Here is a 26,372-nt window from a genome sequence, read left to right on the forward strand (position 1 = left end):
ATAAATGTTCAGTCAGGATTTACAGAAGTACGGTTATTGGAAAATAATTTCACCATACGGACGGTATGAGTTTCACCGGAGACTATTCAGATTTACCGTATTGTATATCTATATTGCTTGGGCACGAACATATACAGCAGCTTGTAAGACCATCCTAAGATAAACTCAAGATGTCCCATACGATCCATTGAAAAATGTTGGATCAGTAATCATGAACCAGTTGGCTCAGTAATAATGTAATTTTATTGAATACAAACAATACAAGGTAGGAAGGAAGCAAACATATGTTTACATTCAGCACATAATGATTTTGAATTGAATTTAAGCAAAGGCATCATATTAACAACATATACAGCTCTCATATTTCCCGAACAAATCATTGGCAACATCCTTTTTTTGCGAGCAGTGCGCCCTCAGGCGAGTCCGCCTCGAATCTCGTACATAGAAATATAGGGGAGAGAAATGTCAAATTCGTGTGCGCCAAAATAGCAGCACTGCGCACCCATACAATTGACATGGTATGTTGAATGTGATGCCGTTTGATGGCGTTGCTGAACTGAAAATTGATTTTGCTTCAAGCTGGCAGGGTCTGATTTAAGGCTTTGTGGGATTAGGCAATAAAGAACTAATTTCGTTTTTGCTTGAGAAAACTGAAACTGACCCAGGATAGTTTCATCAACACTTTTCGCGAAACTGTGTTGGGCTCGCACTTAGCAACGAGGATTTGTGCAAACCTGAAATAAAAACCAGGTTCGAAGCTGACTCGATTTTCAGTTCTGTTAAATATCTATTTTACTTTCTTAGGATTTCAACTCACCTTTACAAAACTTTATCTTTCAAATTCAGCTTTCAACCGGAGGAAACATCAAAGGTCCAAGAGCGGGTTAGGTAAGTATACCAGCGAGAACTCCCAACAGGTCCAGCAACAGGTAACCAGGTAAGTATTCCAGCAGGCTTTCGGAATGAACATTTTAAAGGAAAAACTAAACTATACGGTTTAACGGTCAAACTGATGTCGTTTTCGCTTGATGCCAAACCTAACCCAGTTTCCACTCTAACTGCTGTCAAACCGTTTGTTTGAAACCAGTTTCGAACCTAGTTTCAACGCTGTTGAACTGAAAATCGAGTCAGTTTCGAACCTGGTTTTAATATTAGGTTTGCTTAAACCCTCGTTGCTAAGGGCGAAATCAACACAGTTTCGTGAAAAGTGTTTGTTTGATGAAACTACCCTGGGTCAGTTTCAGTTTTCTCAAGCGAAAACGACATGAGAATGCCAGCATCCGAAATCTTCTAACTTTATTTTAGTTCTTTTGACAGTTCTTGAAAGTGAACTAATTTCAAATTATACACTGAACTAAAAGATTGTACAAAAACTAACATCTATACATAACAGCTCTTCCCCTTTTAGAATAGAAGAAAAATTATTCTAACAACTCAAATTCAGAACGAGTTGTTATCACGGAAAAAATCAATTACTTGTATAAAAATGAAATTTGCCTTTGCCAAGAATATTTTAAAATCAGCTTACCGATTACAGCCCTTGCCGTATTCTAAGGTATTGATCGTCTTGGTTCGACAATCGCCGACTCCTTAGAACGAAGTCCGTTTTTTCCAAATTAGCACCATGGTTTTGTTCGTGAATCCATACAATCGTTCATCGCCTTCTGCATCACTACTCCCAGTTGAGAGTTTAATCGTCAGAACCAAGTTCGGCCCCATGAATTCATCTCTGTTGGCAACCAATAGAGTGGTATGATGTGCCATTTGTGCCTTCAGCTGCATTTCCCCATTGTGACTTTAGCTGCATTTCCAAACTTCCTTCTGCTGTCAGCCGTCAGCCAATTAGCCTTCGTATTATGTATATAAATTCCCTCTTTTCTTGTATCTTCGACAATCGTCGATCCGTTATTTGATTCACCCTTTGGCGTTCTTGAATATATGTGAACTGTCGAAATCCAAAACCTACAAAAAAACACTCTTAATATGTTCGCTTTTACAATAGTTTCATTGCCATGCAAATTATTGAAATGAAAGAACAATGCCAAACCAACGCCACTGAACAAAATGGCGAAATATTTTATTATCCCGAAAACAATTTGTAAAATGTATCACTCTACTTACGTATATTTTTTTACTCTTTACCGTATGATTTGCAGATAACCTGGATTCAAAGCATTTGCTTAATAGTGAGAAAATCGATACCACAAGGGTAACTTTTCAACACTCTTTTTTTGCAACTGAGGCCGTAAAATAGAGAAAAGTTTTATCAAATGAACTCACTTTTCCTCGTCGCCATTGTTAAATATCTATTTTACTTTCTTAGGATTTCAACTCACCTTTACAAAACTTTATCTTTCAAATTCAGCTTTCAACCGGAGTGTTAGCCGCACTTGTGGGTTCTTCCGCGAAGGAAAGAAGAAACACCACGCTAACTGTTAGAATTTTGGGCGCCCTTTCAGATAGTGGATTTAGACGTTTGCTTAAGAGATACTACGTTCAGTATTCTAGTCGCAAGTACAAAATTGCACACTGAAGACGCTTTCGGATCGTGCGGTTGTTTTCGGATAATAACACTGACACCGTGATTTAGACTTAGACTGATGTTTATTAAAACAAAAATAGAATTTATATACAAATGAAATTAATCTAGTACTTCTAAAATGAGACAGAAACTTGAATCAGATAGACGTTTTTACATATACATCCATATTTCGGCTCTACCGAACATCGTGATCAAGTGCATTATCGTGTTCCTTTTCTAGCCTTCGATGGTACCTAGCCTTCGACCGAGCTAGTTCGGTCGGCCCTTATCTTTCTTTTTGGGTCTGAGCTGAGCAATAAAAAAGTATCAGATACCGAGTCCAAACGGCGTGTCGGCTCATACAAAGTTTCATCCCTTGAAGAGGGATGAAACAAACAATTCATGTTTATTCAGGATAAGGTCGGATAAGGTTATAAACAAAGTTAAGTTTGGTCTGTGTTTATGACTCAAAGGTCTGCTCATTTAGTTTATGACCTTGTTTGTTCTATGTGTGTGGTGCATACTTTATTTGTTGTACAGTTCTGCATTTTGAGTCTGAAACTGATTTTTCGTGTCTTGTAAACTAAAGAAATGTACCCGAATTGAATGAAATAGATTCTGATGAATTAATCGTAACGATCGTCATCGTTATACGGAGGAAACATCAAAGGTCCAAGAGCGGGTTAGGTAAGTATACCAGCGAGAACTCCCAACAGGTCCAGCAACAGGTAACCAGGTAAGTATTCCAGCAGGCTTTCGGAATGAACATTATAAAGGAAAAACTAAACTATACGGTTTAACGGTCAAACTGAGAATGCCAGCATCCGAAATCTTCTAATTTTATTTTAGTTCTTTTGACAGTTCTTGAAAGTGAACTAATTTCAAATTATACACTGAACTAAAAGATTGTACAAAAACTAACATCTATACATAACAAGTTCAACAACGTTGAAACTAGGTTCGAAACTAGCTTCAAACAAACAGTTTGACAGTAGTTAGAATGGAAACTGGGTTAGGTTTGGCATCAAGCGAAATCGACATAAATAAATTCTAAGCAATAGTTCTAAGTAGTTTTTACTTTCTTATTTTAAAAATCACTGGATATAAAGCACTGTAAATTAATATTGTTTCAAAAATAAACAATCATTGTCATAGTTACGACGCATCTAGCAATCAGACGGTTGTTGTTGTTGAAACTGACAGTGAACCGAGCTCATCGAGGGGTTCAATTCAAATGATACATAAGAAATCACAGACCACTCTATCTTAACCTTTGGACCATCGTCCCATACATTGCGTCGTGAACTAGGGAATCATCCACCAAGTGTATAACTTAGTGATGAGGCTTTCCGGTAGTCGGAATTATTCGGAAATCAACCTTGATAAGCTCCGCTATTCTGTATTTCGATCGAATCGGATTTTGTCGAACGAATGTAAAAATTTACATTCTGTAGTTCGATCGAGTGATGCTTTTGTACGGAAAATTCGATCGCGATCGAGCTACAGAATGCAAAATTTCGTATTCTTTCGACAAAATCCGATTCGATCGAAATACAGAATACACACTAAGATTTAATTCCTTTGTTCGGTAATATTTTTGACGAGATCTTTCGGTAATCTATAGAAATAACCGATATTTCTGTACATGGGTTTTATTTTACAACAATTATGGACATTTTCATCGAACGATCAGTTTAACGTAAATTTTCACTACAGAATTCTGTATTAGATATACAATTGATACGGTAAAGCTGAATAGTCGACGAATACGGTAAAAATCATACTGTACGTTTGGTAAAGTTATCTTCCAATAACCGAACTTCTGTGAAAACTGATTGTCATGAAACTAACTGTCAAACAGTTATTAAAATATTCAGTGAGTGTCTTTTTATTAACCAAACGAAAAAATGTTGAAGGGTTCATCGGATGGATTGAGGTACAGGTGATAAAAGTTTTTAAGACATTAGAGCCACTAACAGCTTTTTGTTTACTTATAGGCAGAAAATAATTTTGTATCACTTGTTCACTTGCTGCCAACACAAATCGTTCAAGGGTACTTTTTGTTGAACTCGACGGATTGTTCAGTGTTTTGGAAGGCGCTCATAATTCCGATCAGTCGGAACATCTGACACGTTTTAAATTTCTCGTGGAATAAAACTATTTTCTCCATTCGTTTTTGTGAATATGTGTTGTTTTTTGACATCCGAAAATCCAGAATTTTAATCAAAGGAAAACAAACAAACAAAAATTACCGAACAATCTGTTAGATCCATTTGGTTTACAGTTTACGGTAGTTGTTTGACAGTTCAGCAATTACCGAACGATCGGTAATCAATTCAATTACCGAACTGATTACCGAACGTTCAGCTGTTGAAAATTCGGTAAAAAATTACCGATTACTGCGAAATTTTCTAAGTGTGTAGGGCTGGTTATTATAAATCAAAATTTAAAGACACAAGAATGGCAAATTCGATAGTCCCACGACTAAAGGGCCTAACTGCAAGTGAGAGCCTCTCTTTGGTTACTTTCTCTTTCGATTATTACAAAGCTGTTATTGAAATTTCTTAAAAGTTTTCAATATCTGTCGAAAGTTTGTGGTTTTGGATTGGAACTTATGCGAGGAGTGGAGCTTCAGGTACAAAAATCAACCTGGAAATTCGAGAAAGAAAAAGTAAACAAAGAGAAACTGGCATTTGCAGTTAGGCCCTTTTGTCGTGGGACAAACAAAGTGTTGTAAGTCGTATTGAACTATTGTTTAAGCAAATTAAAGAAAATAGTAAAATAGTATTCTGGCCAAAAATCAGCCAATTTTCTGTTAGGCAACCTCATTATGTTCACATATCACATTTTAAATATCCAGCGGGGGACAGAACTAATCTACACACCGAGCGGAAATCGTGTAAATTTACGTTTTCTGAGTTCAACGTCCAAAAGGATATTACCGTTTTCTCAGTGGGTATTTACAGAATTCTGTAATGAAAACTTGCGTAAATTGCAACATTTTTGTAAAATAAAATTCATGTACCGAAATATCGGTTATTTCTATGGATTACCGAGTTTTCGTAAAAATAAAAATACCGAGCAACGGAATCTAATCTTAGTGTGACATTTGTGCATTGAAACTAAGAATTCAATCGTTATGCGAAAATATAGCAGGATCCAATCTATAACTGCATGCAGTGGGTTAAATTTCCGGGAATCTTTGTCCCGCGTGTGTTCAGATCCTTCGGTGGGTCTCTTTTAGCGAATAATGGTTCTAGGTTGGAACATAACCAGTATTTGATTAGTTACTAGAACTCAGCAAATTCAATTGAAGAATCCAGCCAACTCTTCTGCGATTTGCTGCCTTGTTCAAGTGGCAAGCTTTGAATTAGGCAATGGTAAAAATTCTCAGATTTTGCTTGGAAGTTTGGAAAAATGTCTGGGTTTTTATATTTTCTCCCATAAACCGAATACTAACATACAACATACATGTTAGAATTGGATAAAAAAGTCGAATATAAATATTTTAGTGACTCTCCGTGATATGTTTGATTCGTATGGAGAATTCGAAAAATAAAATTTCAATTGTTTTCTATATTTGGATAATGACAACACGTGAATAATCATTCGGTTTTACCATCTGCTTCCGTTTAAACTCAAGTATTCGAATTGAAAAAGTCGTCTACATTTTCCGTAATACTTTGAATATTTTATTATTAGACGATTTTGATCAATTGAAAGAGTTTGGTCACTGTGCAGAACACTGTAATGAATTATCGGATAGAAATGTAAAAACGTGTCATTCAGAACCAACCAAGTTATAGTTCAAATTGTATTGATTAGTTTAAAAAAAAAAAAAACGATTATATTTATTCCAAGCCTTTCTGTGTCTCTTCCGTACGTTACTCATTACAATCAGTTTTAGCAACAATGGCCATCGTGTCCAGCGTGGTTACCGCCTCGGTGGTTGGTTATTATGTCGTCATTATGCTCTGAATTGGAGTTAATTTCCCGGGCAGCAGAAACCACTTTCGAGAACTCCAGCAGATCACGTCGCATTGAGTAGGCGTCCTCGCCGTCGGCATAGTATTTGGGTTCTATTTCCAGAATTCTGAAACCCAACGAATTAGTGTACAGATTCAGAGCAGCCCGATTGGACTTTCTGACGTGCAACGACACGTACTGGGCATTAAAGCATTCCACCATTGCCTGGGATGCTTGATTCATCAGTTTCTGCGCCAGCCCGAGTCGACGATATGACCGTTTAACCGCCAGTGAAGTAATGTGTCCATGTGTACTCTCCTCACCCGGCTCCGGTTCTTCCATCTTGGCTAACACGTAACCGACGATGTTCTCTTTGTCGTCTTCAGCTACATAACTAAGCTGCGGCCATGTCAGGCCGTGGTAGAAATAATATTTCATCTGATAGTTCTCTGGCAGGCACAGCAAGTTGCAATGCTGCATATTCATGAGATCCTCCGGTTTTGCGCAGCGTATGTTCATGGTGTTTTGCGTTAGTAGAAATATTTGCACAAAATCTATGAACTAATCTCTACGTGGTCTTCGACTGCTACGCAATTTGTTACTTTCGACAGATGAGCCGTTTGATGGATGGGATGGTAAATCAGTAGATTGAGCTAATCCGAGTAATTCACGAACTAATTTGAAGCGCGATAGGAACAACTTCCACACCAAGTACCAACCTGTAAGCATTCCACATAAACATGACTTTAGTGAAGGCACAATAATGGCATTGAAACGAACCTAAACAAACTACTATAATCACAATGAAAAGCGATGTAAGTACAGAGAACGCAGCAATAAATCCTTCCTGAAGGTTCATACTTATGAAAATGATTCGTCACAAAAAAAAACTCCTAGCCAAGTGTTACATGTGCCTTACAAAAGAACGCAGTATGGTTTATCCTCAGTCGATAGTTATTTATTTATTTTATGTTTTACTACAGTTGATAAGGTTAAAAGTAAAATAAACTCATTGTACGAAAACTCAACCTCTCCAACTAGGCAATAATCAACGGGAGCCATCAAATGACAGACTGAACGGAGCGATGCCAGATAGCAGTAGTGTCATTTCCGTAGATTGGCATTTTTCTCGGAAGCTCTCGCATTTTTTTTTGCTCGTCAGACAAGACTACTTTGCGTAGTTTTCCGTTGATAAATTTAAATTTCCGTAGATTTCCGTTGAAAAAATACAATTTCCGTAGATTTTGTCTACGGATCCGTAGAAAATGTTCGAATCCGTAGATCTGACATCGCTGACTGAACGAGTGTTCGAAACTCGAATATTTACCCGAAACATGTCACAGACAACTAGCAGATGAAACTGCTAGATAAAATGTGCCTATATATAACCTGCGTATATTGAATAGGAATTCTGTATTTTCCTTAAAAATACATTCTCAACAATTACCAACAGTAAAAAACAAATACATTTCGAGTCTCTTTCGAATTAATTATAGTTGCAAAACAGTTTTTAATAATATGATGGTATAATCGAAGGTCGGATTATTCACGCATTTACTAAAATTTCCTCTATTTATAGCGCATAGGTGTATTTTTTTTGAGTGCTACTTTTAGTGCATTATATTTGCGTTTAACATTTTTAACAATAATTGAATGATGCATTTTTATCAATATACCTTCTCGATTCAGTGATATTTTATACCTCTCGGGTATTACACGAATAAGTCAAGTCGACTTTTTCCTTATCTATTTTGTTAGTTATGACATAAAGCAGCCATGATTGTATCCTAATATCAGCGCTGTCAATGTGGAAAATGTGGGATTAAGAGCTATTCAAACCATTCCTATCCGGTTCAGTGCCAAAACAGTTCCGTACACGGACGCCTCTATACTTCTACAACAGGGGTTCCCAAAAAGTCGATATAGACCGCTTGGGGTCGAAATTCTTTTTTGCGGGGGTCGACATAAACAAAAACTGATTATGGGGGTCGAAATCGATCCCCTTTTGTTTGATATAAGTTGTTATTTGAAATATTTACGCTAAAAAAGTTTATTTGACCATCCGCAGAAATTGGTAAGTATTATACATCAATATTAAAAAAGCAAGAAATTGAATTTTCAAAGGAATTTGTTGATAGGGGTCTGAGGCCTAGGTAATTTTAATAAAGGGGTCCATGACCCAAAATAGTTTGGGAACCCCTGTTCTACATGCTTCAATGCGTATATTCACACTTATACGGCTCAGTATCGACAAGAAAAGGTGCCGGACGATACGTGTTGAAACGTTCAGAAGAACTGTGCCGGTGCTGAACCGGATAGCATTGGTTTGGAAATACTGTAGAGCAGACTCGAACTAAAATATTTTAATTTTTTCTATTCGAGGAAAACGTTTTACCAATTAATCTATTATGGATGTGATGCACAATTCTTGAAGCAATTCATGAGAGTGAAACACCTGATTCTTATGTCCATACAAACCAGGGCCGCCGAGAAGGGGGGAAATCCCCCCGCCCCAGGACTTTTTCAGGGGATCCGGAAATTCGAAGGTTTTACAATGGTTTTTTTCGTCATGAATTTTAAAACTAAAAAACCATTGGGCATATGCATTATTTTGTTAAGGTAATGTATTTAAATCTTAATTCTATTGCATTCCTATGTCCTTATGTGCAGGTGTCCGCAATATTGCAGTCCCATCGGGCCCAAATTTTCTCTTCTGCGAACATTAGTCGAAATTTTCATTAAAAATACATCTTTTATATGTTGTTGAATCTATGATACAGGTATCAATATTATAACGATGATAGAAAAATATCATAATAAAACTATTGTCGTTTGCAGGTATTTACATTTTAATTTTAAGCATTTTCTGAAGGATTAATCACATTTTTCTATACGCACAGACCGAATAATTTAGTAAATTTTCTTTCGTTTTCATAGAAATTTGAAATTAAAAAAAATAAATGACCATCTCTAGATCTGAAAGTGCTTACAAATTTCATTTGTTTCTAGTCTGTACTATATCTGTGCTATTTCAAAATCACATTCCTCACGGATTTTATGCTATTTTGTGCTAATTACGAACGAAAATCGTCTCCCAGTGGAGCAAAGTTAAAGTCAGTATACTTACTTGGCTGATTGATGGAACTTAACTTTGTGATTCTTAATTTTTCACAGATTTTTCGATTCTTACAAATTTTCTCGTCTGATTGCGGCACAAATCCACGGGCTCAATTTGACGTTTCTATTCATCCACGTGAATGTGCATGTGTGTTGGTAGAAATGTTTGTTCGAAAATGCCCCTATATCGATTTATGTTGTCAGTTGACGTATTCGTTTTGAAAACGAAAGTTGAAAAGTGAATTCAATCAAAACAAAAATATTGATCTTGTTGCTTCGCAAAACCATCTTTATGTAGTGTGCAGAAAAAATCTTGTAAACTTTTTCGATATGAGCTATGAAGAAAGAAAAAATGCTCTTTTCGCCAGTTTGGAAACAGCGGAACGAGAAATTCCCGTTGGGTCAATCTTACACCAGCAGGACTTTAGTCACGATCGAAGAGTATCGATCAATGAAGATCGACAAGACCACCAGCGTTCAGCTTCAAAGTCAATTAAAAAATTTCGCGGACGAGAAAGTATCTTTAAGCGACCGGCTCTTCCGATAAACCGATGTCTACCCACTTCGCGTGTTCCGGATTTCAAAGTAAGATTTTTATATATTCTAGGATTTACTGTAGCCTTTGTTCAATCACCCAAAGAAAAATCCTCACAAATGGACCAAGTATTCTCTGGAGGATGTGGACATCAGTGACCGGACTAACACAGCGGCTGCGTTCAGTTTTTTGCGGGAGATGGAAACACAAAAGCAGGAAGACGAAAAAATGGCTGAAGAAGTTTCAAGTGGAGGATCCACCAGCTTTCGTGGTAAAGTACGATTCAATCGCAGTTTGAAATTGAAATCTCATCTCGAGGAAGAGGACGAACCGTCGCAGTCGAAAGATGACACTCCGAAAGTTAAGGGGTCAAAGGTGCTCATGCCGGAATACGTGGTGGGACAAAAGATCAAAAAGACCAAGTCTGTTAGGCTTGGAACTGCTACGTCAAAGAGAGACAGAAGCAAGGAGTTAAAGTTGGATCATTTATTGGAAGAGGAAGGTGACTCGGGAGATTGAAGATGTTTCGAGAGTCGGCGATATGATTTATAATAAGTTAATTATATATGTTCATAACCTACTTGCTATTGGAAAGGTATCAATAATAGACCATAAAAAAGCAAAGCTTTCTGGATTTGTCATTTTGCACCGAAACTATTACACAGAACTTTTTTTTTCTGGTAGATCTGTTAACAGAACTCTTTTCCCAATTACTATTCCAATGAATTGTAAGATTCATAAAGATTTTCATCAATCGAACGAAAAAGTTGTTAAACATAAAATGTTTCGAAATGCATAGTAGTTTTTAGCATATTTGATATTTAAAATAAGAATAGTGGCTTGTTGAAACCACTACCACTCTTCTGTTAATTCTACTATAGTATATTACTCTAGTTTTATATTGCACCAAGATTATGGTTAAATTAAAATACTCGTAACTATAAAGTGCACCATGAATATCTGACGGTAGTATTTATTTTTTTGCGGTTGAACGAACGATGCAGATATGTAAAAAATAACTAAATTATGGTGTTACTTACTACTCATGCTCATGATTTTGTCATTTTCTTCACTTCGTTCATATTTAAATCGAACAAAAAGTGTCTGACAATATTGTCTGTCAAAAAATCTCGTCCAGTTTTACCATGACTGTAGTAAAATTCAAAATAAATAAGTGCCATTTTGTAGAAAATTGTTCAGATTTTCCGTCACATTAATTCTTTGTGCTCCTTAAAATCAAAATTACGAGCGTTTTTGACAATACAGAAAAAGTGAATGATTCGCTCGCTAACCCGGATTACACAGAAGGAGCTCACCTTCAAATAATAATCAATATTTCATAAGAAATCTCACTTTTATTAATTAATATAATTATTCGCAGAAGAGGACCACCATCCAGAATTGCGAAAATTGATAGGAGTAGGGTTTGAGTTCGTCTATTTATGCTATTTTATTCGTGGAATTTGTATTTACAATAACATTATTTAATTAAAATCCACCATGTTGGATGGATTCTCCCTTTCTTTATCCTGAGAGCATGACCGATGGATCGTTGGACGACGTGTTTTCAGTGGTCGAATGGACCGGTTACAAATGTGCGCTTTGGCAGTAGCTGGTATTGTGGCCGAAAAGTATACCAATTCAATCTTCTAGTACATCAAGCACCCCTCAAAACATTCCAATTGATAAAGATAAACCACCGGCTGTAACAGCCGGATTGCGGATTGCTCAGTGATGTTCTTGAACGCAATGAAAAAGACGAACAAATTGTTTACCACTAACCACTTTATCAGAAATTGTTTGGTGCGTACTTAAAACCCAAACATCACATACTTTTACACTACATAGATGTCATAAAAAAATTGGTCCTCTAAGATATAGGATCTAAGATCTCTACATGGATTTTTCGTTTTGAAGCCATGTATCAGCTATTCCAACAATATAGTCGCAACATCACTTCAAGAAAATACATTTGTCTCATATTGTGGATAAAGATTCGCTTGTATTTCATACAAAATACGAAACAAATGTCTGATATTGAGATTTCTGTGTGATTGCCCTGTTTGGGGATTATTGTGGGTAATTGTGCTAAAACTGTTTCAATACGCAAGTCTTGTTAGTTGATGGCCTAACAAACCAGTTTTTGCAGTACCGGTCCACGATTTTCAGTTGCGCAAGTATCAGAAATAGTGATAAAAAATTCCAGAACGGAACTCAACTCTAAATATGATCAGTATCTTACGGGGCAGTGAGGCCTTTCACTAGAGTGATACACCATCGTGTATTTCAACACTGGGGACGTACATCACACAAAACACTGGGGACGTACATCACACAAAAAGAAAAGCGTACTTCTTCTCAGTGTCGAAAAGACAGAATTTGAATGTGTGCTTGTGGTTAAAGAAGCTGGTGTGAGTGAACCACATTCGCTTCGCATAAATCGCTCTCATGCGCTTTCGCCTAAATACACCCAAGTGACCACTGGTGCGTGCTAGTGAGCGAACACTTCTGTGATTTAATTTTTAAATTTGTAGAAGGTAGCGATCAGCTATGACAATCTTTTCGCAGCAAGGAAAAACTAAATTTCAACGATAAATTGTATTTTTGCTGAATATGCGTACCCCACGCTTCTCCTATGCGAACCGTACATCAGAGTGCTCACCGGCATGCATACTTCGATGAAAATATCTGCGTCCACCTCAGAGAATTTGAGAGCTCTGCTCTAGCACTTTGGTTCGATCCAGTGCTTGAAGTGAAAGAAAATAAACACGCGTTCTCATGATGCGCGTACACTTTATAGAACAGTGGTGCAGTGCCGTATCTAGAGGGGGCGAAGGGGGCACCTGCCCCGGGCGCGACGTTTTTAGGGGTGACAAAATAATCATTGGGACCTTTTTTGCTCGTTCAAATGATCTTTCAATGATGGAGTTCAGTATTTTCTTTTTGTTCACTCTCACTAAACCAACGATGGGGGCGGCAAATCTTATTTTACCCCGGGCGCCAAATTTCCTCGGTACGCCACTGGTACGTGGTGTATATGTGTGAAAGAAAAAAGCTCTCGATGACTTCGTCAGTGCTAGGAAAGAAAATAGCACTTGCTCTTCGTCACACAGAGGAGATGGACATCTCTGTAACGGGAAAGCAAATGGGAAAAATTGACATGCGAATGCAATTATGTAATGAAAACCGCGAAAATGTTATCATCATCTTCAATATATTGTATTGGAGATTCTTCTCAAAACTTTCAAGGTAAAACCACAAGCTTTCGATTCAGATTGGAAACTTTAGATAAATTGCAGTAATTTCTCCGTAATAATCAAAAGAGAAAGCAAACAAAGAAATGCTCGCATTTGCAGTTAGTTCCCTTTGTCGTCCAGCCAAAGGTTAGTGCTGCACAGGGAAGCCAGGTCTGCAGATTTCTCTGCATATCTGAAGATTTTTTTATAGTGCTGGACAGGCACGTACCCAAAGGAGAAGGGGGCAAGGGGCCCTGGCCCCTTTGGAAATCAGACACAGAAAAAAATGTTTGATACGAAGCGAACAGTGTCAAAACTAAATAAAATGGAAATGTAATACGGGGCAAAATGAACGACAATAATAATAAGAAACTTCATTGTTCTGGATGGCTGGAAAGAGAAATTGCGCGAGCTTACCATAGTTGAGCAAATTTCTGCAAATTAGAAAGATAGACTACCGCTGGATCTCGCACATACTTATTTAGGACTAAAAAACGGGTGCAAGTGCACTTCGAGTACATGTTTGGCTGGATCCATTGTTGTACGCCACATAAATGAATGACTACCCGACAATGAACTGAAGTCGTCGCGGCCCGAATGGCTAGAGCGGAGGCTTAATGGGTCGGGAAGTTCATGATACCGGTTTTCTGGAATTGTCATTGTATACTTTTGGAGTACCAAATTCATTAAATACCGAAATCGCTGTAAAAGGACATTACATGAAGCACATGAGCATCACTACCATAGTTAAAATTAACGGTTTAGTGCTCCAATTACTTGCCCATCCAACTTGTTCGCCTGATTTGGCCTCCTCGAACTGTTATCTATTCCCAAAACTAAAGTCATCTCTGAGAAATCGATGTGAGTTTCGTTTTGAAATTTTAGACCGCTACTTCCGGAGCTTGATATCGAAACCTGTATAGCTAAAGTAAGTTTGTATGGCCATCAACTAACATGACCTACAAATCAAGAAGATGCTTTACGTTCTTTACGAATCGAAGTAAAAGATCTATCTTGGACCATTTCCTAAAATCCATCATAAGTCTTGTGGATTTTGGTGCTCTAGAAATGGACATTTAGAAGGTCCTAAACGTGTGGCATTGAAATGGCATGACTGTAAACGTTAAGAAATGAAATACAATAACCTTCTCTTGGTCATAGTCACAAAATTTATTTAAATACCTAATAATGATAGTTCCAGTGTAAAAGTTTAACGACACCTGGCGCACCGGAAATTATCCACTTAAGCAATCTTCAGCAACAATACTTTTTCCATTCTGGGCCCCTCCCGAAACCAAATCCTGGGTACAGGACTGGAGACAGTTTTTGTTGTAGACGTTTGAAAATCGAGTTTTTTGCAAACTTTTGTCAAAATTTACAGACTTGAAATTGCCGCGATGTGCCATTTTCGTGTGTCATACTTTCTAGAGAAATTGAAGTCCGCAGAAGTTCGGTAAGACCCTTTCCATGAAGGATTTGCCCCGATACGGTAGGAAAACGGGTCCCTGCCAGCCCGGCCGGGACTTAAAAGTGGTTGACTACATCAAGAAAAACCCATCGGCGTCGACGCGGGATTTGGCCAAGCAGTTCAACACCAGCATCGGGATGATTCAACGGATCAAAGTTCGGAACTCCCTGAAAACGTACAAGAAACAGATGGTGCCGAAAAAGTCTCTGGTACAGCAAGTTCAGGCCAAAACAAGAGCGCGAAAACTGTATAACCGGATTCTACAGAATGAAGACGGATGCATCCTGATCGATGACGAAACCTACGCCAAGGAAGACTCTCAAGCGCTGCCCGGACCGCAGTATTATATGAAATCGGTGTACCAGGACCTGGACGACGCTGACACCACGGTGGCGATGGAAAAGTTTGGGCAGAAGGTGTTGGTCTGGCAAGCAATTTGTACCTGTGGTTTGCGGTCGTCGATTTTCTTCACGAAGGGCACAATTAACGCCAAGATGTACGAGGAAGAATGTTTGAAGAAGAGAATGCTGCCACTGTACAGAAAGCATAAGGCTCCTCCTCTCTTCTGACCGGATTTGGCTTCAGCCCACTACGCCAACTCCGTTCTACAGTGGTTGTCAAAAAACTAATGTACAATTCGTGGAAAAGGACATCAACCCACCGAACTGCCCGGATCTTCGGCCAATTGAAAGGTATTGGGCAATTGTCAAGCGGCACTTTCGGCAGGAAGGTACAGTGTCCCAAAACATGCAGGAGTTAAAAAAAACTGGACAGCTGCCACCAGAAAAAGTCACAAAAGTAACTGTGCAGAATTTAATGAAGAATGTCAAGTCCAAAGTGCGAGCGTTTCACAGAAACTAGGATTTTCTTCAATATAATCAGTGAAATGCATAAAAATGTAATTTTTCTACAACATATCGAAAACTGATGTCAAAATATGTTTTTTTTTCGCTTTTTTATTCGATAACTAGCTGACCCGTCGAACTTCGTCTCGCCCGTTTTTTTTTAATTTATGTTTTCGGACAGTAGAATTGTGTTGTTAAAAGCTTTTGTTACGCAAAAATAAAGCGAATGCACCGCGAATCATCTTTTGAGTCAGTGCATCGAATAGCGATTGTTGATCTCTCTCAGACTATGATTTCGACATATGGAATAAAAAGTGAAGCGAAAATAACTGAGATGACTACTTTAAATTGATTAGAACAAATTTACAAAAGCTGCCCTCGCGACTTGTAGTTCGTCACTTCTCGCTAGTCTGATGATATTATTTAATCGTGTTTGATGAATGTTCGTAGCGTGACAATCACAGGAAAAAAATTCCATTAACAATTTAGCGATAAAACTTTATTTTTACTTTTAATGTATGACTTCTGGTCAGTCAGTAACTATTTAGTAAATTTTTTGGTGTGGGGGAGTGTGGTGGACAAAAAAAATTTTAACATATCAGAGATTCGGATGTTTCGCATCGCTAAGTTCGACTCCTCCGGTAGACGGTAAAAGTTTAGATGCGAGAAATCTTCTTCTTACTTAAATGAACCTTGTTAGGTCGAATTTCCGCACTTTATCTTCAAATCCTTACTCCTCCTTGAGTACTATGGTTAGTTTGATATTGTTAAAAAATCGAATCATAAAATGAGTAATTCTTGGACATTCGAAAGTTCAAGTTACCATTCTTTTAAATATTGTATCTATTAACTTTTACATGAACACTGCATTCGTTTAATAGTTTTATCAATAGCCATCTCATTAGTCAACACCACATAATTTTGTTTAGTACCCCACCTACAATTAATGAATGGTGAAGTTCGGCACTGAGAATCTATATCAGAAAGTTTTATATGAAAATAATGTGCAGTTCTTCTGTTATAGAGGAGTGAAGATGAGGAGTGATTGTACCAGTTTTCAGCTTATCGTTCGAGTCAATGCATAAAATCTCACAACTAATGGTTTTCAATCCACCAGAATTTACCCGACGCGAACGAACTTCAGCATGCTAAATTCAAAGCAAACCTCTATGATTGATCTCATTATTTAAACAGCAGCATCTTATCATTGATTCGTACAAAAATCGTTCTATTTATAAGGTGATTTGTTCAACTCACGCCTACGATGGCCAACAATAAACAACTAACTGATTACATTGCACACAATGCATCTTCTGGTAAACAGTATCAGAACTTTTGATCATGTTTACGGTATAGCTAGAACACTCATATGCGTGCCATCATTGAATCATTTGGCAATCAATAATGTTGATACCCAATTAAGCACGTGGCTCGAAATGACGAACCCCATGAATTCACACAAAACAACTCGTTGCGCGCCAAATGATTCTTTCAACGATCTAGTATTCCTATCTTCGACGGCCGAACATTCATGCAACTCGTTATGCGCCAAACACCTATCAATGATCTAGCAGTCATTGGCGACTTTTTCAGTGGAAAATTCCATTGTCCATACAAAATAACTTTATTGGTTTTTCCCACTTTTCCGGTAAGTTTTCCTAATTTTTTTGATGTACGAACCCGGTGGGGGTAAAAACTGATCAAACAAAAAAAAGCATCTCAATCCGTCCATCCGTTCTTACGTGATGCGATTACAAAGAATGATCTCTGCATTTTTATATAAATAGATAAATAGATAAATATTGCTAACTACTTTTCGAAACACTCTTTAATACAAAACGAAGCAAACGATAGGCGAACATCCTAAGGTCGTTTTCGCTTGAGAAAACTGAAACTGACCCAGGGTAGTTTCATCAAACAAACACTTTTCCCGAAACTGTGTTGATTCCGCACTTAGCAACAGGGGTTTGAGTAAAACTAATTTGAAAACCAGGTTCGAAACTGACTCGATTTTCAGTTCAACAACGTTGAAACTAGGATCGAAACTGATTTCAAACAAACGGTTTGACAGCAGTTAGAGTGGAGACTGGGTTAGGTTTGGCATCAAGCGAAAATGACATAAATAAGAATACTAAAGACCCGAGGTGGCTGCTTAGCGGAATTTTGGATGATACGGGGAAATAATTGAAAGCGCCAATAAACCATTCATTGCTTTTCTTGAAGACTGGAACCATAAAAAATGCTTTCTAAATGTTGGAGAATAGCGAATGACAAACGGGTGTGAATTCCGACTTCTGAAGAGATTGAAGGCTTCGTTCCAACAGTGCGTACCGAATTCTCGTCAATATTGATGAAGTTTATTAAATTATTAGACACGGCAACGTTCATCGTCGCGTTTGAGACTCGCTACTAGGTTCGCATTGAAGAACGTAAATATATATTGCAGTGATAAGGTGAAATAAAAGTGTTACAGATATCTTGAATAATTTATTTTATTTTTACTACTATCATTATTATTAGTACACAGGTTAACCTAGCATGTGGCGTGGTTGTATATGATGATGATGATGATGATCTTTTTCTTAATTTTTTTTTGCCACAATCGAATGATTAACCGTTACTGATTACAAAATACAATCATACGACTATACATCTACTTAGGTTAAGAAATAGTACCGGTAATTGATTACCAGTTGAATGTAAAAGCTGGGATAACGGAACATTTTGCGACTCTACGTTGGAAACTGGTATGAAAATAAACTTTCTAAAAGGTAAACTTGGGTATTTACCCGGATAATCGGCTTAAAGTATAAGTATTCCCACAAAAAGAGGAATACATTTTTTTTTATCAAGTTATTGCATTGTATGACTAAGCAAGAAAATCTGATAACTAATTGTCTTGCGGGGGGAAATTTTTTATTTCGGATTCTATTTCCGAATTTAGAAGAAACATTTTGTCCTACGTGCAATTTGGTGTGCGCTTTTTTTTCTTTTTCTTTGTTTCCTAGATACGTAATTGTTGAAATTTTACTGTGCTTAAGTTTACGAAAAATTGCATAATTTCGAAAATATACAGTAGAAACGTAATTTTAACGAATTGATCAAATATTGATTACAGTTAAGAATCGCGATCATTGGTATTGGATTATACGGAAAACAGTGAGACGATCAGGGATTACTCTTAGTTTTTTTCGATTTCATTTCAAATAGACATTCATAAGGTGTGTAAAAGTCAAATCTATGATTGATTTTTTCCGTACTTATCGTTCGACGAACATAACTCTACTCGTAAGTATGATCGGTTCTTGGGTTCATTGTTTGCCTTATGTTGCGATCATATAAAACAAACATTGATAGCTGTTCGTTGGCAAACAGATAACTCAAAATGACACTGAGATTAAGTTTTTACCGGAAACTGTTTTCAAAAGACCTGGAACAGATCCTTATGTAGTACTAAGTTTGGCATTTCTGTATAAAGTTGGCCCACTCGATTCAGGTTTGTGCATTTGTGTTTCGCGGACAACTGGTTGCTTTGGGTTTGTAGGCTGGGTTTTTCGAGTCAGTTGAAAGTCAGTTCTAACTGACTGAATTCACACGCGCATTTATGATAGGACTCTTCCGATATACAATCTTTTCCTCTTTGTGCCTTCATCGGTAAAGCATGCATGCAAATGACACTGTCGAACGGAAAAAAACATGCTTTTTTTTGGTTACTGAACATCCAGCAAAAATGGCACCACTCTCTGATCTCGCCAGCAGAGCTAGAATTGACGCAAACCACTCTGATGCAGTTATGAGATCACATGGAATTTTCTGATCTGCATTTTATTGTTGAACCGCCTCGAGCATCGCAATCTTCAGATCGCTTGCTAGATGAGAAATATCAACCACCGAATCGACCATTTCTTGCACGGCCGTAACACTGGGAAAGTGTTGGGCAGCCTTTTTTGTTTTGGCGACACAGGTCTTCAGTGCTTCGGAGAGGGCATCGGCACACTGGAGCACTCGTGTTTTGACGTTCTCCCGTGAGACGTTTCGGTGAACGATATCACCAATGTTGACCAGATTATGTGCGCTCAGAACGACGAACTTACCGTAGGCTAGGAAGAATTTCGGAGGTTGATTGTGCTCCACCGTTTGCAGGAAGGCATCGATCGCCTGTGTGAGGTAGCCCATATGCGTTACGGTCTGTGAGGCATAGTAAACCAGAACTGATTTATCGTTCGGATCGAGAACTTCGTTTTTTTCAGTGCACACAGCGGCGGCAGCATCTGCATTCCGAACCACATTTTCGAAATTTTTCTTCAGATCCTGCGGCAGGGCATCGTGGATTTCGGCATTCGTTTTGGCGGCCGCTTCTTTCGATTCCAGACTGACGTAGTCATAGTCTTCGGGCCAATCAGCACCATTCGCGGTGACTTGACCCTTGTGTCCGGTCGGTGTCTGTGGTGTTGTCGCCGTCGAAGCCGTCGTACGTTTGAACAGTAGCGTTCCGTTGCCCTGGATGAAGGATGCCGTTTGTCGGACATCTTCCGTCAGTGTTTGGGCACAGGCAATAAGCTGATCCAAACTGTCCGGCGGTAGCTGCTGTTGGAGCTTCTGCGTTGCCTCCGGTCGCTGTAGCGTCACCAAGGTCCAGCCTTGGTTGTCCAGATTTTGTGATGCTTCGTGGACCAATTTATCGGCATCCCGTAGTGCTTTGACGAGTGGTCGCAATTTTTGAGCTAGACCTGAAAAGATGGGGATTTTGTTTTCAAAAATTCCAGGATTGCAGAACTAATGTCAATTACCTTTATCTTCCGCTTTGGTGGCATTTCCTAATGCACCATCTCCGAATTCGGCCAGATCGTGCAGTGCAGTTCGAAGCCGCACAGCGGCTAACTTAAGATCCATCATTATCGGATCCAGCTTTTCTTTGGTTCTCCAGTTTGGAGAAACAAAACCGAGCAGTCTGAAAATTGAACGCATCGGTAAAGGTCTAGTTCGAACTGACAAAATTGTATGAAAGATAAACGTACCTGGAAACGGCAGACGTAGCTTCATTCTGCAGTCTGGCAAGAGTTTCCAGCGCCGAAATCAGTTCGAGTGGAAGTTCCTTGGAGGGAAGTGCTGCCGGAGGGCTTAGCAGTTGCGACTGTTGCTGCTGGTGAAGAGGAGTTTGAGGAACATCGTAAGTACTGGTGCAGGAGGAGAACGAAGACATCGACATCGAATGGTTACTGCTGAAGATGCCACTACTTTGGGAATGTGGTGTTGGAGGTTGCTGCTGTTGTTGCGGTGGTGGAGGTGTTGACCGTATCGACACGGGGTTTCTGCGGGGAACGTCATAATCGGGCATGTTTGCCAGTGACGACCGATTGGAAGAGGACAGACTGAGACTGTCCGAGGTGAGCAGGGATGAGTTGGAGCTGCTGGGGGTTAGGTTTTGCTGGGACAACAAATTATTCACCGGCCGTGGAACATCGTACGATTCCTCCATTCTGTAGCTGAAGTGATGGTATCCCGGATGATGCTGAAGGTTTGGCGTGTGCGGAGACTGTGGCAGATTGTGATGATGATGATGCTGCTGCTGATGATGATAGTGTGGCGGTGTTCGTGACCACGCCCGTGGTGTATCGTAATTGATGGGAAATGCTGGCTTTGGAACGTCGTACGTATCTAGCGGATCAGTGGACGCGGAGTGGTGCTGGTAGGGACTACCGCCACGTGTTGGAGTCGGAAGTAGATCATACAGATACACGTCACCGCACTTCTGTGGAGTCAAGACCTAGAAAAAGAAGAAAGATTTTTTTAAGTTTAATAATAACTTCTTGTAGACAGGAAATTATTAGTGGACAATATTTTCAAGAGAATGATAAATTAGCCCTCTATGACTTTTACCGTTTTAAACAAGACCGTGATTATCTTCTATTCTACTAAATCGACTAACTCAATTCTCGTTCCATTCTAGTTTCTAGAGTTTTTGGTAAAGTCTTGAGTGACTCTGAATATCTTAATTCAAAGTTCAGAGTCACCGAGTTATGTAATATCATATCTAGGTAATATTTCTGAAAAAATTGATTCCGAACATTTGTCACCGTATTTGAATTAAGAAAATTCGAACCATGATGTTCACCATTGTCGGAAGCCATCGAAAAAAGCATAATCGGTGAGGAATTACGTTACGGAAGGACGACGACTCATCGGACTCTTCCGTACACCCTCATTGAACATAACTCAAAATTGAGTGATATACCACTCAATTCATTAAAAAGTGCACGTACTCTAAACTTGAGTTACCAACTGTCTACTCATTTTTAGGTTAAGGGATGAAGCTGTCGAAATTTGAGTATTTTTTACCCAAAATATGAAGAAATTTTTTTTTCTAAATTTTGGAAAGTTCAACTCAAAGTTTGAGCTGAAAATAGAAAAATTCTTCTTCAATGTTGATACACAAGGTCATTCTTCTTGCTTTTGTATGGTAAGCGCAAAAAAAGTAATTGAACACCGTTTCCTTTTGACCGGTTTGGGTCAAAATTTAATTGAATTTTGATATCCTTATGTAAGACTTCTCACTTGGCACAATTGAAACAATACAATTTCTATTGAAAACGTCTATGATTGATGATTCATGGTTTCGAAAACGAACGGTAATGAAAAACGACGTATTCTGGCATTTTGAAATTCGATAAGAATATTCCGATAAAGAAAGCGCACTGAACTGGTAGAAGTATTTTTTTCACTCAAATGTTTGAAAACTCAACGCTTACTCTATTGTATGAATAAATGCGAACTCATGGCCTGAGTAAATTTTACTCAAATCCATACTCAAATTTCGACATGTTGTTCCAGTTTATGAATTTGAGTAATCGCTACACAAACCATGAGTTATATTCAAGGAGCTTGAAGGTGTCACAGTGTTGGTGATTTAGACGAAGATAAAGCCTATAATTCACGATAAGCAAGCGACGTGACCATATAACCAGTGTTAAAGTAATCTAAACCGACAATTGGATTGAAAAAACAGAAAATGCTATAGAATTGGCTTGAAAATATATCATAAACAACCCGAAAAAGAGCGTTGATCTTTTGCCATTAAAAATGCATAACTTTTCACTGTCGTGGCCGGGTGTCAAAAATATTCAAAATTAGGTGCGTAACCTTTTTCTACTTTAACATTGAACACCTGTAATTCAGCCAATTGATTCGAAAACATCTCACTTAAGCACCTGTTGCAATGTCCTTTTTGGTATTTAAATAGTATACCATTGAAAAATCGGTTTGAATTGACCTATGTTTTTACGAGCCAATCACAGCATGCCATAATGATGTCATATGAACTTTCGCTCCAAACGGAGTCTACATGCTTAAAAATAGTTACTCAAAAATAAGTAAGACTCATCTACAGAAAAAGTGGAACAACTCTAATTCATCCGTAGTTACACAAATTTGAGTTTTACCACTGAAAACGATGCTTTGGTAAAACCTACTCATTCACTGAGTAATGCTTTATTTATACATGAGCCAAAAATTGAGTAATTAGCACTCAAATTTTATTTTACATATATAAAATTTGCGTATAAATTGCTCCTTTTCTGAGTATATTGTATTCAAATATTAAGATATTGACACTCAATGCTTAAAATATCCCTGCTGTGTTTATTTATTATTCCGTTTACATTTGATTTCTAAATTCGATACATTATATCAAGTGGCGGTCAATAAAAAACATGTCAGTAATGCTCAGACACAGGGCTCAGGCGGAAGCACAATACGGAGCACTCCTGGACAAAATATCTGCGTCGATGGCATAACCAAGAGCACAGTTCATTATTCCGATTTTTGCTGACACAAAACCGTTTGTGTAAAGCGAGTCACCCTTGCAACAGATACAGATGAGCAGCCAACTAAAAGAGGTGCTTATTGCTACAAATGGTTATTAGACTGATCTCCTAAAACGATTTTTTCCGTTAAATTCAAATTTAGAGTAAGAGTTACTCAATTTTTGACGTTTCCATGTATCATTTGAAAATGAGTAACTATGTACAACCAGAGATCAGTGAAGGGAAAAAATTTAGATCTGGCAAAGAGATAAACATTACGAAAACTCTGGATCCACTTGCATAAGTTTTGCTCAAATTGAGTGAGAAAACATAGCATGAAGCATTTGTGAATTATTTCACGATTCTTCAAAATATCATTTTGAAAATACCCGTGTTTAACAGAAATCGATCATCATCCCAATTTAATTAGGTTTTACACAAACGTGACATAACCTCACAAAATTCACTGAATGAATATCATTTGACAGCTAACGGTGGTTTGTGTTCATTCTAACTTGAAAACCGGTACATGTAAAACATGAACTTTATGCAATAATTTATGTTGTCCTAGTGCATAGCCTAATTGAAGATATTCATTGACCGGAAACTCGGTAATACAGAAGTAGACAACCGAAATTAGGTAAACCATCAAAGTAGCCTTTTGCTTCAGCTCTAAATTGAGCAACGCCAATAATTGCAGTGTAGAATCAAAGATAAATTCAAGCTAGAGTGGTCTGTGATTTCTCATGTACCATTTGAATAGGACCCCTCGATAAGCTCGGTTCACTGTCAGTTTCAGTATTTTGGAGCAAAACAACAAGCATCTGATCGTTAGATACGTCGTAACTATGACAACAATTGTTTATGTTTGAAACAATATCAAGTTACAGTATGAACGTAATTTGAGTGATTTTGCTGCATATCCAGTGATTCTTTAAATAATAAAGTAAAAATTACTAAGAATTATTACTTGGAATTTATACAGTTTGTTACTCTCTCATCCCACGAAGCATTAATGTCAATTGAAGCAAGATGTGCTGAATGTAAACATATGTTATCTTCCTTCCTAACTTGTATTGTTTTCATGACATTTTGCCGGAACTAGCCGTCGCTAAGCATTAACGAAGGGTCAACAGAATTACTTTATTACTGACCCAACAATTTTCAATGGATTTTATGGGATCTTGTAATCTTGAGTTTATCTTCAGTAGAATGCCGTAGAAGTCACAGTACTCCAGTTACAACGAGTTGAAGAAATTATATGAAAAATGCATTTACTGTGAACAGTCGAGTGTCATACCATTCGACTCAGTTTGTCGAGATCGAAAAATTTATGTGTGTATGTAACAAAAATATGCGCTCTATTAGATTCAAATGATTGAAGTTTATTTGGATTTCACTTTCGGTTTCGGAATTACAAAGAATTAAATTAATGTACACTCTATATTCTCGGGAATCCCGCATAAACGAATACAATAAATTAACTTTACTAGATATGATCAAACGTTCACGGATATGGAATAGTTTATTAAGTTGATCAAATGGTACTTTTACTTTTATTTTTAAAGAGGAGCGAATTCCTCAAAACTTATCAGTTTAATCTTCCAGGTTACAGAGCTTATTACTTGATAGACAACCAAAATCACTTAGGCAAAATCAGTGCCCAATTTCCCGTGTAAAAAGCATAGGAAGTTATCAAATAACATTGGAATGAAACTTACATGGATTTCTCAGAGATGATTGAACCGATTTTCACAAACTGCGGCTCACATTATAGACCTTATTGTTTCACAGTCTGCTATAGAATGCAACTTTGATCCGATTTTCAGTACCGGAATTACAGATTGATGAATTCTCAATATATGTAATCGAAATTTAAATGCGAAACATGTTGAAAATCTTCTAAGCGGAGCTCAAAGTTGTTTTTTTTTATTTTGAAGGCCATGTTAGTCATAGTTAGTGAATCGAGTTCAGCTACACTAATTCCCGATTTCTAGTTCCAATTTTTCGGTTCCAAAGGAACGGAAATGATAGTAAAAACTCTTAAATGAAACATCGATTTTTCAGAAATGGTTTCACAAACTTAGATCACCTCACGAAAAGTCTCTGGTTCCTGGTAGAATTTCATTTGGATCTGAGTTCCGGTCCCGGATATACAGGAGTATAAGTGTTAAATATGTTATACCGCGTCTAAAGTGATCTTAAAAATCTCCTAAGCAAAGCTCGAAACTGCTTCCAGTTGAAGATCTTGTTGGTTGATATACAGGTTTCGGATATAATGGTAAAAAAACTGTTTCAATTTTTCGGAGACAATTGAATCGACTTTCACACACTCAGATTAAACAGAAAGGTCTTGTGGTTCCATAAGCTACTGCACTGGACTCTCAATTTACGCGCAAAGTCTAGGGTGCGTAAATTAAATTGAAAAGCAAAGTCTTGGCATCACATTCCTTTAGTGGAATTTGGCCTTTCTGTTTCAAGAGACTTCGCAGCCGATTCATAGCGTACAGAATTATTGCATGGCTAGGTATTACGATCCTACTGACACTATAAATTTTTCCAGGTCGGGGCTCGAACATATGACAACTGGCTTGTAAGACCTGCGCCGTATGCTTTGAACCGCCAACCTGGTAAAATTAAATTAAACATCGCGTTATTTCAAATTTCTACCGTGAAAAATTTTTGTTCAATTTCATTCGATTTTAGCGTAAATAACATAATAAATCTAACTACGTTCATACGCAAAATCATCTAAGACCATCTGCATATATTCTGAGACCACGGAAATCCGTAAGAGATATTCCAAGATCCAAGAACTACGAGCTTGGAATATTGTTCTTAGAGGGTACACTATGCCACAGCAAGAACTACAACGACTAATG

The 26,372-nt window shown here is 37.9% G+C and overlaps 4 protein-coding genes across 4 annotated transcripts in view; 1 reads left to right on the plus strand and 3 right to left on the minus strand.

Moving 5' to 3' along the window:
• Positions 1-6,305: 6,305 nt before the first annotated feature.
• On the minus strand, positions 6,306-7,006 carry LOC131436750 (N-alpha-acetyltransferase daf-31). The gene has a single exon (XM_058605637.1). It carries the CDS (start codon positions 7,004-7,006, stop codon positions 6,425-6,427), a length of 582 nt encoding a protein of 193 aa, XP_058461620.1. The 3' UTR covers positions 6,306-6,424.
• A 42-nt stretch (positions 7,007-7,048) lies between these two features.
• On the minus strand, positions 7,049-7,411 carry LOC131436751 (small integral membrane protein 13). Its single transcript, XM_058605639.1, has 2 exons — positions 7,268-7,411; positions 7,049-7,206 (listed from the first exon to the last, which is right to left on the minus strand). Exons 1-2 carry the CDS (start codon positions 7,344-7,346, stop codon positions 7,049-7,051), a joined length of 237 nt encoding a protein of 78 aa, XP_058461622.1. The 5' UTR covers positions 7,347-7,411.
• A 2,393-nt stretch (positions 7,412-9,804) lies between these two features.
• On the plus strand, positions 9,805-10,754 carry LOC131436749 (U5 small nuclear ribonucleoprotein TSSC4). Its single transcript, XM_058605636.1, has 2 exons — positions 9,805-10,189; positions 10,245-10,754. Exons 1-2 carry the CDS (start codon positions 9,935-9,937, stop codon positions 10,656-10,658), a joined length of 669 nt encoding a protein of 222 aa, XP_058461619.1. The 5' UTR covers positions 9,805-9,934; the 3' UTR covers positions 10,659-10,754.
• Positions 10,755-18,162: 7,408 nt separating this feature from the next.
• LOC131439478 (breast cancer anti-estrogen resistance protein 1) overlaps positions 18,163-26,372 on the minus strand; it is a 238,313-nt gene continuing 230,103 nt past the window's right edge. The window contains 5 exon segments of the mRNA XM_058610531.1: positions 18,163-20,418; positions 20,479-20,639; positions 20,707-21,161; positions 21,226-21,290; positions 21,293-21,455. Coding sequence (XP_058466514.1) covers positions 19,514-20,418; positions 20,479-20,639; positions 20,707-21,161; positions 21,226-21,290; positions 21,293-21,455 — 1,749 coding nt within the window. The 3' untranslated portion in view covers positions 18,163-19,513.

This window comes from Malaya genurostris, chromosome 3 (assembly GCF_030247185.1).
Source record: "Malaya genurostris strain Urasoe2022 chromosome 3, Malgen_1.1, whole genome shotgun sequence".
NCBI lineage: Eukaryota > Metazoa > Arthropoda > Insecta > Diptera > Culicidae > Malaya > Malaya genurostris.